The sequence below is a fragment of the Penicillium manginii genome, assembly GCF_028828005.1.
Source record: "Penicillium manginii strain IBT 31320 chromosome Unknown utg000004l:1.0-7231830.0:1.0-7236170.0, whole genome shotgun sequence".
Lineage (NCBI taxonomy): Eukaryota > Fungi > Ascomycota > Eurotiomycetes > Eurotiales > Aspergillaceae > Penicillium > Penicillium manginii.
In genome coordinates this window covers 4201727-4217463 of record NW_026643105.1, presented here as the reverse complement: position 1 = coordinate 4217463, position 15737 = coordinate 4201727, and the positions used below count along the sequence as shown (strand labels likewise).

General features: G+C 48.7%; 6 protein-coding genes across 6 annotated transcripts; 5 read left to right on the top strand and 1 right to left on the bottom strand.

The window, feature by feature from the left end:
• Nucleotides 1-630: 630 nt before the first annotated feature.
• On the bottom strand, nucleotides 631-1304 carry N7533_005283 (copper transporter family protein; the record flags this gene model as incomplete). Its single annotated transcript, XM_057101933.1, has 2 exons — nucleotides 631-757; nucleotides 832-1304. 2 exons carry the CDS (start codon nucleotides 1302-1304, stop codon nucleotides 631-633), a joined length of 600 nt encoding a protein of 199 aa, XP_056961563.1.
• Nucleotides 1305-2457: 1153 nt separating this feature from the next.
• On the top strand, nucleotides 2458-4453 carry N7533_005282 (ferric reductase family protein; the record flags this gene model as incomplete). The annotated part of the gene is made up of 4 exons (XM_057101932.1): nucleotides 2458-2830; nucleotides 2896-3016; nucleotides 3076-3327; nucleotides 3400-4453. The coding sequence occupies 4 exons, from the start codon at nucleotides 2458-2460 to the stop codon at nucleotides 4451-4453; spliced, it is 1800 nt and encodes a 599-aa protein (XP_056961562.1).
• A 798-nt stretch (nucleotides 4454-5251) lies between these two features.
• Nucleotides 5252-7886, top strand: N7533_005281 (uncharacterized protein; the record flags this gene model as incomplete). Its single annotated transcript, XM_057101931.1, has 3 exons — nucleotides 5252-5459; nucleotides 5542-6172; nucleotides 6230-7886. 3 exons carry the CDS (start codon nucleotides 5252-5254, stop codon nucleotides 7884-7886), a joined length of 2496 nt encoding a protein of 831 aa, XP_056961561.1.
• Nucleotides 7887-8408: 522 nt separating this feature from the next.
• N7533_005280 (protein transporter TIM17) lies at nucleotides 8409-9097 on the top strand (the record flags this gene model as incomplete). The annotated part of the gene is made up of 4 exons (XM_057101930.1): nucleotides 8409-8477; nucleotides 8563-8691; nucleotides 8751-8975; nucleotides 9056-9097. The coding sequence occupies 4 exons, from the start codon at nucleotides 8409-8411 to the stop codon at nucleotides 9095-9097; spliced, it is 465 nt and encodes a 154-aa protein (XP_056961560.1).
• Nucleotides 9098-9966: 869 nt separating this feature from the next.
• Nucleotides 9967-11106, top strand: N7533_005279 (uncharacterized protein; the record flags this gene model as incomplete). The annotated part of the gene is made up of 1 exon (XM_057101929.1): nucleotides 9967-11106. One exon carries the CDS (start codon nucleotides 9967-9969, stop codon nucleotides 11104-11106), a length of 1140 nt encoding a protein of 379 aa, XP_056961559.1.
• A 433-nt stretch (nucleotides 11107-11539) lies between these two features.
• On the top strand, nucleotides 11540-13482 carry N7533_005278 (Disease resistance protein; the record flags this gene model as incomplete). The annotated part of the gene is made up of 4 exons (XM_057101928.1): nucleotides 11540-11624; nucleotides 11671-11937; nucleotides 12294-12535; nucleotides 12589-13482. The coding sequence occupies 4 exons, from the start codon at nucleotides 11540-11542 to the stop codon at nucleotides 13480-13482; spliced, it is 1488 nt and encodes a 495-aa protein (XP_056961558.1).
• Nucleotides 13483-15737: the final 2255 nt, after the last annotated feature.

Here is a 15737-nt window from a genome sequence, read left to right as displayed (position 1 = left end):
GGAATTTGGTCGACCCTATTATGGAGCTTCCCGGCAAGGAAAGCGACATGGCGGATGGAAGATCGGATTTTTGGGGGAATAAGTGCAACCCTTGCAATACGAACCTGAAGCCAAACCCTAAAAAGATGTGTTCACAGTATCAATACTATCTGAAGCTGTTGTTGAGCCGAGCGTGGTTAGAATAGATAGAATCAATCGCGATATCGGTCCACTACCTGGGAGCCATTAGGGGTCTCTGTTTGGGTAAGGCACGTGCTATAATCGTCATACTGACTCAAACGATGAGATCGATTAGGTTTTCCCCACAAAGGTAAACATCGACGCATAGTATGATCTGGGGTAGAGGAATTTCTAGTTAATTGCTGGTAAACTTTGCCTTGAATAGAGCGTGAAGGGCATTTCAACGATAAAACTTGAAGGCCCCAATACACCAACCCTTAAGACTATTCGGTGATTGAAGACGTTCACGGTGGCCTAGATAGCAGTTTGGTATCAATTATGGGTATAAATTCATGCTCTAATGGGGTATACAGTATAAACAGATGCAGATATTTGCGCTTCCATCCCTCCAGGTGATATGCAATTCCTTCCATATTTTGCAGTTGTTTTCAGTTCATCAAATCACCATGACTAACAGCCCTGGGCGTGTTGCCACGAGCTTTCAGCTGCGACACTTCCCATGATGAACGTTCCCAACCAGATTCCACCCAAGATAGACATGAAGTATCCGACGTTCATTGTCATGACACCGAGCATCCTAAATCATATGTCAGTTTCATTGCTATCCGAAGTCCATGGTGGCTTTGTCTTCACTCTGGTTCGAGAACTTACAGCAGATACGCCACACCCGCAACAACTACCTCGTAGGTCGCGCGACCCGCCGCAGGGTTGATTCTCCATCTCCTCCAGCGGGATCCGACCTCTTGGAGTGTCAAGGCCAATCCAGATGGAGGTTTGGCTGTCTGACTGTCTTTTTCATGGAGATTGTCGAGCATAGGGTGGCCGGAGTTATCAGTAAATACCCGACCTTCTAGGAGCGGTCGAATGACAAGTAGAACGCGCAATATGGCGGCCAGGGCAATCAAGAAAATACATGTGCCGGCGTACTGGCCCTTGCTAGTAGGGGTCCAGGTCTCGGAGAAGAGTGGGGTCTTGAATGAGGTGAAGAAGGTCATCATCATATCAGACATGCCCATCATGGAGGAATCCGAGCTCATATCCATCGAGGACATGGATGTTGAGGTAGACATGGACATTCCTGTCGTTGTCGCTGTGGAAGTCATTGAGCTCATGTCCATATCCATCATGATTGTAGCTGTGGACGGTGTGTGAGGGGGAAAAAATCAACTTGAACGCGGTGAAATGTTCCCGAGCGAAGTTCGGGTCAGATATTTATGAGGATTATTCCCGAAAGAAGGGAAGACGGAGCTCAACAACGAAAGAAGCTCCGATGAGTAGATTTGAGAAGTTCAAGTTTCACGCCCAGAGGCGTTTGCCCCGAATATATCAGACGCAATGTCCTCCACAAGTCCCCAAGGTCGAGCAACCTTGGCACCGAGAGACAAGCGTGTTCCGACGTGGGGCGGGCCTATCGGGTGAATCGAATCATCGCGAAGAGTGCACGGAGGTGTGGGTTTGTGCAGACTTGGTGGCGCGCAATTCGGCCCACTTTGAGCGAAACCTCCAGCCTCAAGAGCCTCTGCCAACTCGCGCAATTCCTCTCACTCTGCCCATTTGAATGAGATACCCACACGTGGATATCTCGGGCCGCATCGCGTGGCTTTCTTTGGATTTCCTCATTGTGTCATTCGTGAAGGGGTGTTTTTAGCGAAGACAATCGATCGGGTGCTGCCGAAAGCCCTTCAGAATGCTCAGCATGGGGGGTCCACTTGGTGCCACAATTCCGACGTAAACTCCCGCAAATCTGCTCACTGTTAAAGCGCGGGGGGTATCTCGCCATCGCGGTTTGCGCGCTCTGGTTTATTTTGAACTGGGTAGTTAATTCTTTCGATGTTACACTGATAGGTCTCTTGAGGACGACCTGGCTTCTTTGGATGCATAGGTAAGTCAATAGGCCAGGAATATTGGATAGGAAGTACTAGCATATAACAAAGTGAAAAAAAGAGAGAAAAAAGGAGTAAACTACATATGTGCTCATACCCCCACAGACCCAGAACACGCGCTCAGGGACTACGCCAGGCCCAGCCTTTAGTGTGAGCACATTAAGCATATGAACTTGGGGACCCAATGGGGCCATTGATAAAAGCAATTCTGGGTGGGCCTCTAGATCAAGGAATCCCATCCGAGGCGCAATCCAATTGTTCTCTGATTTAGGGCTCCGGCTATTAATAATGCCTGTCATCTGGCAACGGATCCCACTCTGTCAATCCTCTCTCTATACACATCTCCTCCATACAAATCGTCGAGCTCGTACTTCGACGCAGGCCACTCACAAAGATGGATGCCATGATGGGGATGGTTCCGTTCCTAGACCAACCGGTCATGTTGCACTCTGACCGGGATCCGGGAAAGTGTACAATGACTCCGGAACAATGTGCCTATAAAACCCAGTACTGGGTAAATTGGTATCAAGCAGACCATCGCTATTCTTTGCCGACGGTAGCTTTCTTTCTAACTGCTATTGTTCTGTTTGCGATTGGTCATTTTCTATCCGGCATCGCCCCTCAGCGAGTCCAAAGAAGCGCGATTTGGTCGCGTTCTGTGTCTTTTCTCCGGTTCCTTTCGTATAAAAGCTGGCGAATTGCTGGCTGGAACACTCAATCCTTGGGTGTCTTCTTGCTTGGAGGTGCTGGGCTGGTCTTTTTCTTGGGTGAGCCACCGATTTTAGCTAAGATTCCTTATAGAGATAGCTTTTCTAACCTTCTTTTTTCATAGCGATGACCCTCGGGCCTCATCCTTACTACTGGCCTAACACCAAGGAGATCAGCTATGGCGGTTCGCCCCCTATCGCCACAAGAACAGGCTTTATGGCTTTGGCATGTCTTCCATTTCTGATGTACGTCGCCTTTTGTCCGCCTCTTGGCTGGTATGATGACAATATTGACCACCTCCTAGTATTCTCGGTGCGAAAGCAAACCCTATCACTGCGTTGACCGGAATCTCACATGAGAAACTCAACATCTGGCATAACTGGGTTGCTTGGGCCATGTTTGTCCTGGCTTTGATTCATACATTCCCATTCATCATTGTCCACGTCAAGAAGGGCGACCTTGTCATGACATGGCAGACTGGTGGTGTTTGGGTGACGGGTGTGGTTGCTCTCATCGCTCAGGCATGGCTCACATTCATGTCCGTCCCTTGGATTCGGTATGTGCCAACCACCAAGCTCTTCAAATTCTGTTTTCCCTCGGATATACTAATAAAACTTGTTATTCATAGAAACCGCTATTACGAATTTTTCAAAGGAACCCATTTCTTCATGGCGATGGTTTTCATGATCTTCTTTTTCCTCCATTGCGATTTCCGCATGTCCTCCTGGGACTATTTCATCGCCACCGCCGTCATCTACACACTCTGCTGGCTCTACTCCCAGTGCCGAACATACTTCGAGCATGGATTCAAGCACAAGGCTCGCCTATCTGCAGCAACCGAAGATATCTTGAAGATCACGATTGATACAAGTATGGAATGGGCGCCGGGTCAGCATATCTTCTTGCGATTCTTGACTTGCGGTGCACACGCCCTCACAGCCCACCCCTTCACCATCTGCTCTGTCTCTCAGAAGGGGCAGAAGAATCAAATGCAATTTTTCGTCAAATGTCGAGGCGGTATGACTGGTCGTTTGATGAGCTTGGCTCTGAAGACCCCCGACGCCCAGGTTCCCGTTCTACTGGACGGTCCATACGGAGGTATTCCCCAAGGGCGTCTAGTTGATTTCGAAAGAAACCTCATTATCGGCGGAGGTGCTGGTGCCGGTTTGACGCTATCCATGATCGAAGAATTTGTTCAACTTTCCCACCTCCGACCCAAAGATGAGATGAAAGTCGTTGTCGCAACCCGCGACCCTGGGATGCGTTTTTGGTATCTCCAGGCTCTTGAGGACATCGCCAACAGAAATTCCAAAGACGAGACTATTCCTCGCTTGTCAATCCATATCCATGAGACCTTTTCGGAAGAAGTTGGTCGGGAACCTGGCACTGAAGATCTCAAATTGGAAGCTGGCGCAAAGGTACAAAGGGTGGTTTCTAAGGAATGTAGCCAGCTGGCCACGGAAATGTTTGGTATTCATTTCTCCAGCGGCAGACCTGATCTTCCTGCCATCACCCATCAGATGGCCGACCAGGAGGGCGTCTCTGTCGGCATTGTTGTGTGCGGTCCCTCGTCTATGCATCATGATGTCTGCTTTGCAGCCTCGGCAGAACAAAGCAAAATCATGGCTAAGAAGCCCGGTTCTGCGAGGGAGCTGTGGCTTCACACGGAGAATTTCTCGTAAGTATCTTCTATGAAAGTACAAGTTGATTTCGAGATCATCGGTTCGCTAACATGAATTTTCCAGGTACTAAAATACCTTTGATCGGCCACATAACTAAATACCCCTAACCGATCTGCATTTTCTTGTACTTTGTTAGACCATCATGATTGGGTCTAGATTTACGCATTAGCATACTACTTATACCCCCATTTGATTCAATCGCAGTATCAATCGCAAGTTGAACTTGAACCTTTAGGAATATGATATTATTTTCATCTGACCAGCACAATCTTTGTAATCAACAGTCATTATGATACTGGTCAACTGTGCTAATCAGTCGATTCAGTAACTACCCAAGTAAAGTGACACTGGGTGTATTATTAGAACGTAACTCAGCCTTTACGCCGACTCGGAGTTGGTGTCGAGTAGAACAGCCGAGGTATCTCTATTTCAGGTATTAGTAGCAATACTGTTAGCTGGTAGGTACTATATTCTAAGTTTCTTCAGATCGAGGCAAATCCGGACATCATAATGATATTTTAGAATATCCTACTCTCTACAAAGGAAAGATACTACAAGATGATTTGAATAAAAGATGGAATGCCCCTAAATATAGTATTGGAGCCTCTCAAGGAGGAGGCGCGGGGGCGGGCGGAAAGCGTCGGCTAATCAAGGCTGCCATCCTACGCCAACCATCACCCGCATTTCACCTCCAATATCCCCTCTAAACAAATCCACAGTTGACACTGCGATACCCACTGATACTCCCATTGCTAATCACGATCTCCTGATTCATTAGTTGGTATCGGGCACGTTGCAATGGACGGGGCCAGGCCATCTCGCCCGGATCGGCCATATCAGCGCACCTACAAAGCATGCATCCCTTGCCGGGCACGCAAGGCCAAGTGCGACTTGGGCACGGGTCCAGACGGCTTACCGATCGGCCCACCATGCGCGCGATGTCGCAGAGAGATGAGAGAATGCGTCTTCCCTGAGAAACGGGCCTGGGAAAGGTCGCGTAAACGCGGTAAGTCGCAGACACCACGCCTCAATGCGCTTGCCTCATTGCGCTTGCGCGGAGCCCGCTGGCTAATCGGATATTCGCCTAGGTCATTCGTTCGATGATAATGATCAGACGGTGTCGCCTGTTGGAGAGCATGGGGTCGCTGGTAGTTCGCCCGAGACTGTGAAGAGGCAATTCACCCAAGCTCATCAGTCGGGCCACTACCCCGGTAGCACAAGTCCATTCCAGCAGGGTTGGTCCTTCACTGGGCACCAGCAGTCTCCGCAGAATAGTCATGGCTCTCAGGTGGGGATTAGTCCAGTGCAGGGTACGGATACAATGATGCATGCAAACCATTCTCCGTCCCAGTCATACCATGACCATCGACATCGGTCGAGTTCTACGCTGGCGAACTCAATGATGCGGACTGTTGTCGCCAGCGGAAATGATGCACTAAACATTCTTTTTGAAGCCGCGACTGCCCAAGATCAGGAGGATAGTACGTCCAATGAAGTGGACACACCACTCAGAACTGGTTCGAAATCGAGTGGGTTGAATGGCAAAGCGCGATCTACTCCAAGGGATTTTGAAAGCCCTTACTTTGAACCACCCCCGAGAAACGTGGGTCCGGTCACTATTTCTGTTGTTGCACCGGAGACATTGAGCGTTTGGGAGGCATGTCGTTTCGTCAAGATGGGCTGGTTTACCGCTAGAGAGGCGGTCACATTTATCGATCTGTAAGTGTTTGTGTTGGACATGGCATGACGCCATCTTTACTAACGCAACATGACTAGGTTCTTCAAGAACATGTCTTGTTTGTCTCCTATATTAACAGAATTTTACTCTAATCACCGAAACCATTACTGGCTTATCTCTCGTGAGCCAGTTCTTTGCTGCACGATTCTCATGGTTTCGTCTCGTTATCACATCCTTCCCGGGGCAGGCGGCGACTCTAGGAATTTCTTCATCCATCACAGACTATGGCAACATTGCCAGCAATTAACTATGCGATTAATATTTGGGCAAGAGAAATCCACAAAATCCAAAGTCAGGAGTTTAGGGACCGTGGAAGCACTTCTCATAATGGCGGAATGGCACCCTCGTTCGCTACATTTCCCTCCCGAGACAGACGGATGGGATGATGACCTGATTCCCAGCCCTGCAAAGCCTTCCGACCAAACGGAATCAGAAGCCACATCGGCAAATCGATGGTTGGAAGACATGATTGAACCATCAAGACGATCCGATCAGATGTCATGGATGCTTTTAGGATGTGCTCTTTCGCTCGCGCACGAGTTGGGCATCTTTGAGACCGAAGAATCCGATTCTCTTGGTGAAGAGCAAGAATGGAAAGAGCAAATGGCCCTCCGGAGGCAACGAGTTCAACGCCTTCTCTATGTGTATATCAACCAGCTCGCATGGCGCATCGGGTGCATGTCTCCCATCCCGCAATCGCTAAACCATGCTGTTCTCGGTGGGAGGAAACCTCGGGGACTCAGTCAGCCAGGCAGTACCTGGTTAATATTTATGGATTCATGGATTGAATTGACCAAGCTGGCACAGTCTGTAACCGATATGTTTTTCCCATCCGCCAAATTCGCTCGCCAGCAATTGCATAGCGGCCGCTACGTTGGGCTCCTTGAGCATTTCCGGCCACTGCTCAACCAATGGAAGGACAAGTATCTGCAACCTGAGGTGCTCGACAAAGCCTTCTTCAATGACCTTTTCATCGAATATCATTTTGTCAGGGTATATACACACTCGGTGGGGATGCAAGCAGTAGTTGAGCGGGTGGTGGCAGATGCCGACCCAAATAACTTTGACGAAGTGCGGCCGATGACCATCGACCCGACCGACTACGATTATATTCAAGAAGTGATTGACGGCTGCTGCCAAATCTTGCAGAAGGTTTGCCATCTCGCAGAGGTGGGCGCACTACGATTTTCGCCAGTCCGAATTGTCCTTCGGATTACTAGTGCCTCGATATTTCTGATGAAAGCACTCAGCCTAGGCACTCGGCAAGCCGTACTGCAAGAGTCACTTGAAGTACTCGAGCGGAGCATCAGTGCGTTAAAATCCAACGCGCTCGACGATGTCCATCTGAGCACTCGCTACGCCACTCTGTTGGAATTGCACGTCTCACGCCTGCGTCGCAACCTACTGGCGTCATCTAAGAATGTGAAAAACAGTCGAGGTGCGACGCGACGATCATCAATGGGTCCTCCACTGTGGCCAGAGAATGGCGACCGATCAAATCATCTCAGCACGCCCGTCTCGCAAGAAATGACCTCATCTGATCTCGGCTTCATCCCATCAATCAATGATATGGCGGACGACTGGTTGTCACTGCCATTTGATCCATCAATGGCACCATTTGGGATAAGTAACGGGGGACAGTTCCCCATGTGTGAGGGGGGCGCATTAGACTTTATTTGGAACCTGCCATCATGAAGATTGGGACTAGAAAACCGGGGAAAGTAAATAGTGGAGGCCGCCCCGCCCATAGTCGCAAGTCCATAAATAAAGAGCCAGGGCCATTAGGACCCGGGAAGGAATCCAAGATACCCAAATTTCCCCTAATATGAGCCAAAATAGAAATGAGCTGCAGTCCGTAGAAGCAGAGAAAACAAGAGGGAAAAAAAAACTCTGATGGCACTGCCACGCAGGAACGGTGTAATCCCGGGAATTCCCTTGGACCCCTGCAGTTGGCCACACTCGTACACAGAGTAGGGACAAAGTCAAAAGGTAGTCAAAGCACTGTGGTTGGGCTTGGAAGTGACTTCGGGCGATCTCGCCGGGTGGCGCGGCATCGGGTCACGTGCAGTCACGCGCTCCCCGGCGAAAAAGTCGTCCTTATCGATTCTCCAACCTTCAAATCCACCTGGTTCACCTCCGAAGCTCTCGCCCTTTCCATCCAGTCTTCTATCCCCCTCGACCCTTCCGACCCTCCCTTCGCTTTTACACACACACATTATGGATCACTCCAGAGATCCCTGCCCCTGGGTCGCCCTGAGCGATTTCGGTGGTGCTTTCTGCATGGGTGTACGTCTCCTTTCGACCCCGACCCTTACCCGTCGAGAATAACTTCATTTTATTGAACATTTTATCTAATTCTGTTTCTCCATAGGCTATTGGTGGTGCTGTCTGGCACGGTGTCAAGGGTTTCCGCAACAGCCCCTACGGTGAGCGCCGGATAGGTGCTCTCACTGCCATCAAGGCGCGTGCGCCCGTTCTCGGTGGTAACTTCGGTGTCTGGGTATGTCAAACATTCAATTTTCATCCACCAAGCTTCTCTTCCTAACATTCGCATTTCAGGGTGGTTTGTTCTCGACCTACGACTGTGCTATCAAGGGTATTCGCAAGAAGGAGGATCCCTGGAACGCCATTATCGCTGGTTTCTTCACCGGTGGCTCTCTCGCCGTCCGTGGTGGTGTCAAGGCTGCCCGTAACTCCGCCATCATGTGCGCCGTCTTCCTGGCTGTCATTGAGGGTGTCGGTATTGGTTTCCAGAGAATGATGGCCGATAACACAAAGCTGGAGGTACGATCATCCCATCCATAGCCAGAGCGCGTGCATCATCATCATTTAAGAACATTCAACTAACGCGAGTCCGATTTTAGCTTCCTCCCCCTCCTCCATCTGAGCAGAAGGCTCTTGCTTAAATCAACCTCTTCTACGACGACGCTCACGCGATCGACTCCATTTCTCCGGTGGCCGAAAAATCCCACCTCGCCCTCCTGTTCTCATAACACAACACAACACATCAGCACATCCCCATATCAAGTCTCTCTTCTCAGGTGTTTGGTCTGGGTCATCATTTTTAAACGACACGGTATAGAGGTCCTTGTTTTGCAATACGCTTTTCTATTTTTTGATACCGCCGGTCTGTTTTACTTTTCGGAGCATTGTATTTTTGTGGACGGCGGGCTCGATCTATGGCTGGTTTCCGAGACCGGCGCATGCTTCTTTTCATTCCGGGCTTACGAGGTCCCATTAAAAGAATTTTCTCTGCTCATGCTGCAAAAAAAGCGTTCGGAAGGGGACGTGGTGGATTCTTGTACATTACCGCATTTGCTAACTAAAGGCATAATACGCATATTTTCTGACATATATTTCTGGCTCATCTATTTCACTAAATAAGTACAGATCTAAGCACATCTACAAGGTAGACGAGGCTGTGAGTTTGTCCACACGACAATGCTGGGACGCGGTTGAGCTGTTCGCAATCCTCAGCTCCGCGATCGCCATTTCCCCGCATCCCAGTCAAATACCACCTCAACACTTTCTCCTCTTCTAATGCATCTCAACCCGCCGATTCCGCCATTCGAATCATGGCCAATTCTACCCCGGCAATCTTCAAGCCAGCTTTAATTCTGCACGGGGGTGCAGGCGTTTATCAGCGCTCAAAGCTCCCCCCCCAGATCTGTACGAAGCCTACTACGCCTCGCTACAATCCTACCTGCGCTCAACACATGAATTGCTCAAGACTGGCGCCAGCGCCCTAGATGCAGCCGTACACGCGGTTTCTTTCATGGAGGATGACGAGTTTTTCAACTGCGGCCGTGGCAGCGTCTTCACTACAGCGGGCACTATCGAGATGGAAGCTTCCGTCATGGTAACCTCTCTCCGGGGTGACGGCCAGTCCTCAAGCACAATGAAACGCGGAGCCGGCGTGATGGGCGTCAGGAATGTTCGTCATCCGATCCGCCTTGCACGCGAGTCGCTTCTACGCACAGGGTATAGCGTTGACGGCCAGCCCATCCGAGATGGAGGCAGTATGCATTCACAACTTGCAGGACCACAGGTAGAAACATTGGCCCGTGATTGGGGACTTGAATTCAAGCCTGATGACTGGTTTTGGACGCAGCGGCGTTGGGACGAGCATCGGCGTGGATTGGAGGGGTTGGAGCAGCCGATTCATTTGAGCCAGGGCACAGTGGGATGTGTCTGTCTAGATCAGTGGGGGAATTTGGCTGTTGCGACGAGTACTGGTGGTTTGACGAATAAGTTACCAGGTCGAATTGGGGATACGCCGACTCTGGGTGCTGGTTTCTGGGCGGAGGCTTGGGATGAGGTAGTTGAGGATGAAGCGATTGCTACAACTTCATCCGGGTCCTCGTTGGCTGAAATTTTTGAAGAAGCGAGGAGCTGGTTTGGCGACTGTCTGCCATCGCCTCTTCGCGGAGTCACTTCGTATAGCACACCGCCTCGACTTGGCCCGGGCTCTGAGAAGCAGTCACTAATTCATCAAATGTCATATCAGCCCCGAACAAGGAAGCGAGCAATTGCTATTTCCGGCACGGGCAATGGAGATTCGTTCTTACGCGTAGCTGCTGCGCGGACCACGGCCGCGATGCTACGTTTCTCAACACCAGGACGATTTCCGGATTCGCTCGCCGATGCTATTTCTGCGGTTGCGGGGCCGAATGGGGAGCTTCAGCGCTCGGCTGGTCCACGCTGGGACATTACTGGAGAAGGACAAGGGGGTATTATCGGTATTGAGGCAGATCTGACTGCTGAAAGTGGCGATGGATCACTACGACGTGGAAAGGTTGTCTTTGATTTCAATTGCACTGGGATGTGGCGTGCATATATTGAGGAAGATGCTTCTGGGAGAGAAGTTGAGAAGATTATGGTGTTCCGAGATGATTACTACCATCAGCAATATTAGTTAAGATCAACTTGGCAATTCACTCATGTAAATGCAATGGCTGATATGGTTTGACGCGGGCCATAGTTGATGCATCTCCCTGTGACAGCTAATGGAAAGCCTCCGAGTCCGAGACGAGCAAGCTTGAATTTTCTACCTTTATCCAATAGAATATACACTACTAGATTTTGATTCAAATATAATCGAAGGCCATGGGCGTGTTATTAGTATTCAAGGAGGAAAGTAGAGATTATGTTTCTATTTATTAATAGGAAATTCATAAGCTGAAGCTCAATTGTTCTCACGCTGACTACTAGTAGTACCATTAGATGCGATAGGACCAGTCAGTGGGACTCCCTCCTGCAAAGCTTTTGATGTCCAGAACTTCCTACCTGAGACCGACCACGGTGCCATTGTGATGACCACACGGTCCTCTATGATAAACCTTGGTCAGATGCTTCACTTACGCAAACTAGAAGACATCAATGATAGCCTTGAGATCTTGGCTTCCGTATCTGGCCGTGATGATTCAAGACAAGGTGAGTATTGATTATCTGATCCTATATCAAATACTGATAAAATCAGACTCCGCAGCAACTGATCTTGCAAATAAACTCGATGGACTTCCTCTAGCCCTTGCAACTGCTGGTGCATACCTGGAGCAAGTTTCAATAAACTACACCGAGTATCTCCAGCTGTACCAAAGCTCATGGCAACAACTGCACAAGGAGACGCCGCAACTGGCGGCATACAATGAGACACTATACTCAACATGGAACGTCTCTTATCGATATATCGAGCAGCAGAGTCCAATTGCAGCTATGCTTCTCTGTCAATGGGCCTATTTCGCTAGTGAAGATTTGTGGTTCGAACTGCTGGACAATGACAGCCCACAGAAGCCTGAGTGGCTTAGGGAATTAACAAAGACTGCGCTCTCATTCCATGCATGCCTAAGGCTCTTATGCAGTCACGGAATAGTAGTACCAAACTGCAATATGTGGAGTCTCGCGGCTATAGTGTGCATGGATGCGTACATTCATGGATGAAGTATATTTTGAGCCATGGAGTTGAGAGTAAGTGTATGGCATTGACAGCCATTAGATGTGTGGCAGCCCATGTACCAAGCCACGAGGAAAGGAAATTTTGGCTCATTGAGCGACGGCTTGTCGCACATGCAGATTGATGTCTGGACCTGATGAGCCGAATAGGATTTCTGGATCTGGCTGGAGGACTTCTCAATTCTTTGGGCAGCTTCTACGCAGATCAAGGGCGGCCCCATGAGGCAGAGAAAATCTATAACCATGCATTAGAATCTCAAGAGAAGGCGGATAGGCGAGAAGATAAGTTGACGCTGGATATTATCCACAACCTCGGCCTACTCTACGCAAATCGAGGGCAACAACAAGAAGCAGAGGCGATGTTCCACCCAGTACTTGAGGGCTACGAGAAAGTGCTCGGGCGTCAGGATACGTCGACATTAAACGCTTCTAATAACCTTGCTAGCCTCTATACAGACCAAGGACGATACCAAGAGGCCGAGGTAATATTCGAAAGAGCGTTAAAGACTACGAGAAGGTGTGGGGACGAGAGCACACGTCAACGCTAAATACCGTCAATAATCTTGGCACTCTCTACCGAAGCCAGGGTAGGCTTCAGGAAGCAGAGGCGATGTACGAGCGTGCGCTTGAAGGCTACGAGAAATCACAGGAACGGGAACACACATCAACAATGAGTATTGTCAACAACCTTGGTAGTATCCACGCAGCTCAGTCTCGGTTTCAGAAGGCAGAGGGCATGTTTGAGCGAGCACTCGAGGGCTACGAAAAGACATGGGGACAAGAGCATACATCAGCACTCAATAGTGTGAACAATCTCGGTAATCTTTACGGAAGTCAAGACCGATTCCAAGAAGCAGAGCCATTATTCATACGAGCCATCGAGGGCTATGAGAAGACTTGGGGACGAGAGCACACATCAACGCTCAATGCTATCAATAACCTTGGCACCCTCTATCAAAGCAAGGATCGGCCCCAGGAAGCACATGCATTGTTTAAACGGGCACTTGAGGGCTACGAGGTTGCCTTGGGGTCGGTTCTAGTGGCGACATATATCCCTGCTTTGAACACTCTCGAGAACCTTGGCCTCATATGCGCGGAGCTAGAAAGAAGCAATGAAGCTCTGTTATTCTACCAGCGGGCATTGAGCGGCACCAAGGCAGTTTTCGGGCAAATCAGCGAAGCCTATTCAAGTCTCCTGGACAGAATAAACTCTTTGAAATGTGACATGCACCAACCCGAAGGCGGAATGGAGATCTTTACTCGGTCTAAAACAACAAAGTTAGAGAGGAAATGGAAGAAATTGAGGGCAAAACTCCCAATCATGCCGAAAACTAGATAATTAATGCAAGAAGATGACATATCGATCAAAGCTATCTAGATGCCTAGGTATCTATGGCAATTGTTCAAAGGCAATTTTAGTAGATCAACAGACGATAGGTAGGAGAAAGGATGGAGAGAGTAGAAAGCCACCTTCTACACGCCCTTCTCCGTAAAAGCCACGTTTCCGACAGCAAAGCTATAGGCATCTTAGGTGATAAAAGTATCAACGAAGGGTTAGAAATGTAGCCAAACACATCATTACTACGAGCGAGGATGGTTAAAGCTGGTCTAGACTTTGCTGAGGCGTTACAATCTTTTCAAAATCGCAGGAAGCAGGGGCAGCCTAATAACTAGAGCATCAGGGTAGCCAGATTGAAATTTGATTTGGTGAGACTGTGACTGGCAAATCTATTTTCTTTTTTCTGTGAGAGAAACTTTGGTCCTATTTCACATGGGTGCAAGCTGAGCAGGCAATATGAGCGCAAGATGTGCATGTAGGTTGAACATCCCATAATTTGGGACCATCATTACACTGGCAGCAGATGTACAAGAGGTTTCCCTTAAATTTGGTGCCTGAAGAATTGGACGTGTCAGTGGTGGAAGTGGTCGGAGCGGTCGGAGCGCTTGACGAAGTGCCAGTGGATAATTGATTTATTTTCCCAGGTGCCTGGGCATCGACAAAAAGCCTTGTTGCATTTCTGCTCAAAGACCTACCACTGTATCAGAAATATACATGGAAGGGAAAGAAGGCATGTCATTGTTATGACGGTCCTCACGGCTTAAAGATGCCTGACCAGTTTTTCAAATACTCTCCCGGCAGCAAAATGTGGGCGGATGAGTTGTAATTAGCAATGTGATCAGCTCCAAATTTTCGGCAAGCTGGTTGCCATCCGCTAGATATATCTTAAAGATTCAACCGAATAAGTATAAGTAATTGTAAGTAACTCAATCTTAACAAGACCTTACCTTGGTTATATGCGAGGAAGCAGCACATATCAAAGAAAAGAGACTGGTTATCACCAAACTCTATCCTTATATTTGCGAAACCAAAACCTTCACGAATAAGCGTAGGAAAATCACTTCTGAGAATGCCCGAGAAGAGCGCAGCAAATCTTTCGAACGAACCACTGGCACGCGCGAGGCCATCAAGCACCTCAATCCGCGCGTTCATTTGTATTTCTACACCAACCGCCAATCCCATGGTCATGTTGAACATTACCTTCCAGCTATCTTCCCATACCAGGAAATGTAATATGTTTCTTGTGCTGATGGATATGAGATACCATCCTTTCGGTGATCCTTGAAGGTAATTAACATCAGTCAATACGATCTTGTGCCTCAGCAAGGCTTGCAGCTCACCACTCAACACAGCTGGGTCAACTTTCTCATTCACGGTCCCAAATTCTAATCTCTCCGCGCCATGGAGTTTCATTTCCTCTGGGCAAAAATCTTCAATTTGTTCAACGTGCCGTTGGTTCGTAATGGGTAATGCTGTCAAAGAAGCGGGGTTCAATGTGATCGCACGTTGCCGGGGAGGGGTATGTAGTAGTCAGGCGGCATACATGGATGCTTTGAGCCTCTAACACGGTGACGCAGAAAGACAGCAGGAACGAATTGTGATTGATATAGCCAAACTCTGGCACGGAATCCAAGCAACATCCGATATGGTGTAGTGGCTAACATCGCCGTCTCTCACACGGCAGCCGGGGGTTCGATTCCCCCTATCGGAGTTTCTTTTTCACTCCCCATCTCCTTCCATCGATTGACAGCGGATCGAATGTCTTTTTGGATCGATTATTTATTCCAAAGTTATTATTTATATATTACACATTATGTTATGTAGCTAAATGCTGTTTGACTCAATGCCTTGGAAATTGCGGGCATCCCTTTCTTTCTTTCCTCTATAATTAGTATTTCAAGGATTTTGCCCAGGTGCCTAGGTGACTGATACTAGTACTATCTTCACTTTATATAACTGGACTTTTAGTACTGTTCAAGATAAAAATTCCGATTGATGTGCCCAACCGTGCTCAGGTGGAAGTTTATCTCGAGCGCCAAAGAGGTCGATCCTTGACCTGCCATTGGCTACATACTTGTAGTTAGTAGCCCGAGGTCCACGGATTTCCTATTCAAATGCTATCTTCAATTCCCTGGTGACCGCCATAGTAGTGTACCTGGATACTTGTGTTCTAAGGTTTACTAATGCCCCAGTGGGCTGGCACTGACTGCTCAAGAGCGTGGTGGCTTAGAAATAAGGCATCCGCACGGGGACGT